The 767-nt window shown below is 64.7% G+C and overlaps 1 protein-coding gene across 3 annotated transcripts in view; it reads left to right on the top strand.

Moving 5' to 3' along the window:
• Positions 1-335: 335 nt before the first annotated feature.
• Positions 336-767, top strand: part of ARPP19 (cAMP regulated phosphoprotein 19) — a 22802-nt gene continuing 22370 nt past the window's right edge. Inside the window, exons 1-2 of one of the 3 annotated variants that reach the window (XM_029950930.1) lie at positions 336-379; positions 610-664. In XM_029950930.1, the coding sequence (XP_029806790.1) occupies positions 620-664 (45 nt within the window). In that variant the 5' untranslated portion in view covers positions 336-379; positions 610-619. The other 2 variants (XM_029950931.1, XM_029950932.1) reach the window with 2 other exon arrangements.

Here is a 767-nt window from a genome sequence, read left to right as displayed (position 1 = left end):
CTGACCCAGGGTAGTGGCTCAGGAAAAGCCTGAGGGCATGAATTTGGGAAGCAAAAGATGAATATGGTTAAGTAGGCAAAGGAGAGAGGAGAGAGGCTTGTGGAGGGAAGTAGCACAGAGCTTTGAAGCACCCCCCAAAAAAGTATGCGTGGCTTCACTGCGTGGAGCGAGTAGAAGAACGGTATGAGGCCGGTCCGGGAAAGTAGAAACAGTAAAGTTCCCGGAATAGGCAGGAAAGGGCGGTGTAGAGCGGCTATACTTCTAAACTACAATTCCCAGAAAGCATCTGGCAGACGGATGTGAGGTGAGGGGCTAGCCGCGACCTTTGAAGGAAGAAAGGAAGTGCTTCGGCGTCGCAGAGCCGGAGGAGCGGGGTAAGGTAGGCCGGGGCGCGGTGCGTGTCGCGCGGCAGGGCCGCGGCGAGCTGCAGTGGCCGGCCACCGAGCACTGCGAGGCTCCGTGTCGTCATAAGACGGCAGCCATTTTCGCGGGCGGAGGCGGCCAGAGAGGGCGTTCGGAGAGCCGGGGCGGGCGGGCCTGAGGCGGTGAGGCGGCCGGGCGGCCTCGGCCACCCGGTAATCGCGTCCCCTCCCGGCGTCTCGTTTGCAGAGGGAGCACTATGTCCGCGGAAGTCCCCGAGGCAGCCTCCGCAGAGGAGCAGAAGGTGGGTGTGCACGGGAACGGTCCCGGGGGCTCGGGAGGCCCAGAGGCGAGCCTGCCGCGGGCCGGGCTGGCGGGCGGCCTGCTCCCGCGTGCGGAGGGGCGCG

The sequence above is a fragment of the Suricata suricatta genome, chromosome 9 (assembly GCF_006229205.1).
Source record: "Suricata suricatta isolate VVHF042 chromosome 9, meerkat_22Aug2017_6uvM2_HiC, whole genome shotgun sequence".
Classification (NCBI taxonomy): Eukaryota; Metazoa; Chordata; class Mammalia; order Carnivora; family Herpestidae; genus Suricata; species Suricata suricatta.
The sequence above is the reverse complement of the archived record's forward strand: the minus strand, read 5'-3'. Positions and strand labels throughout refer to the sequence as shown.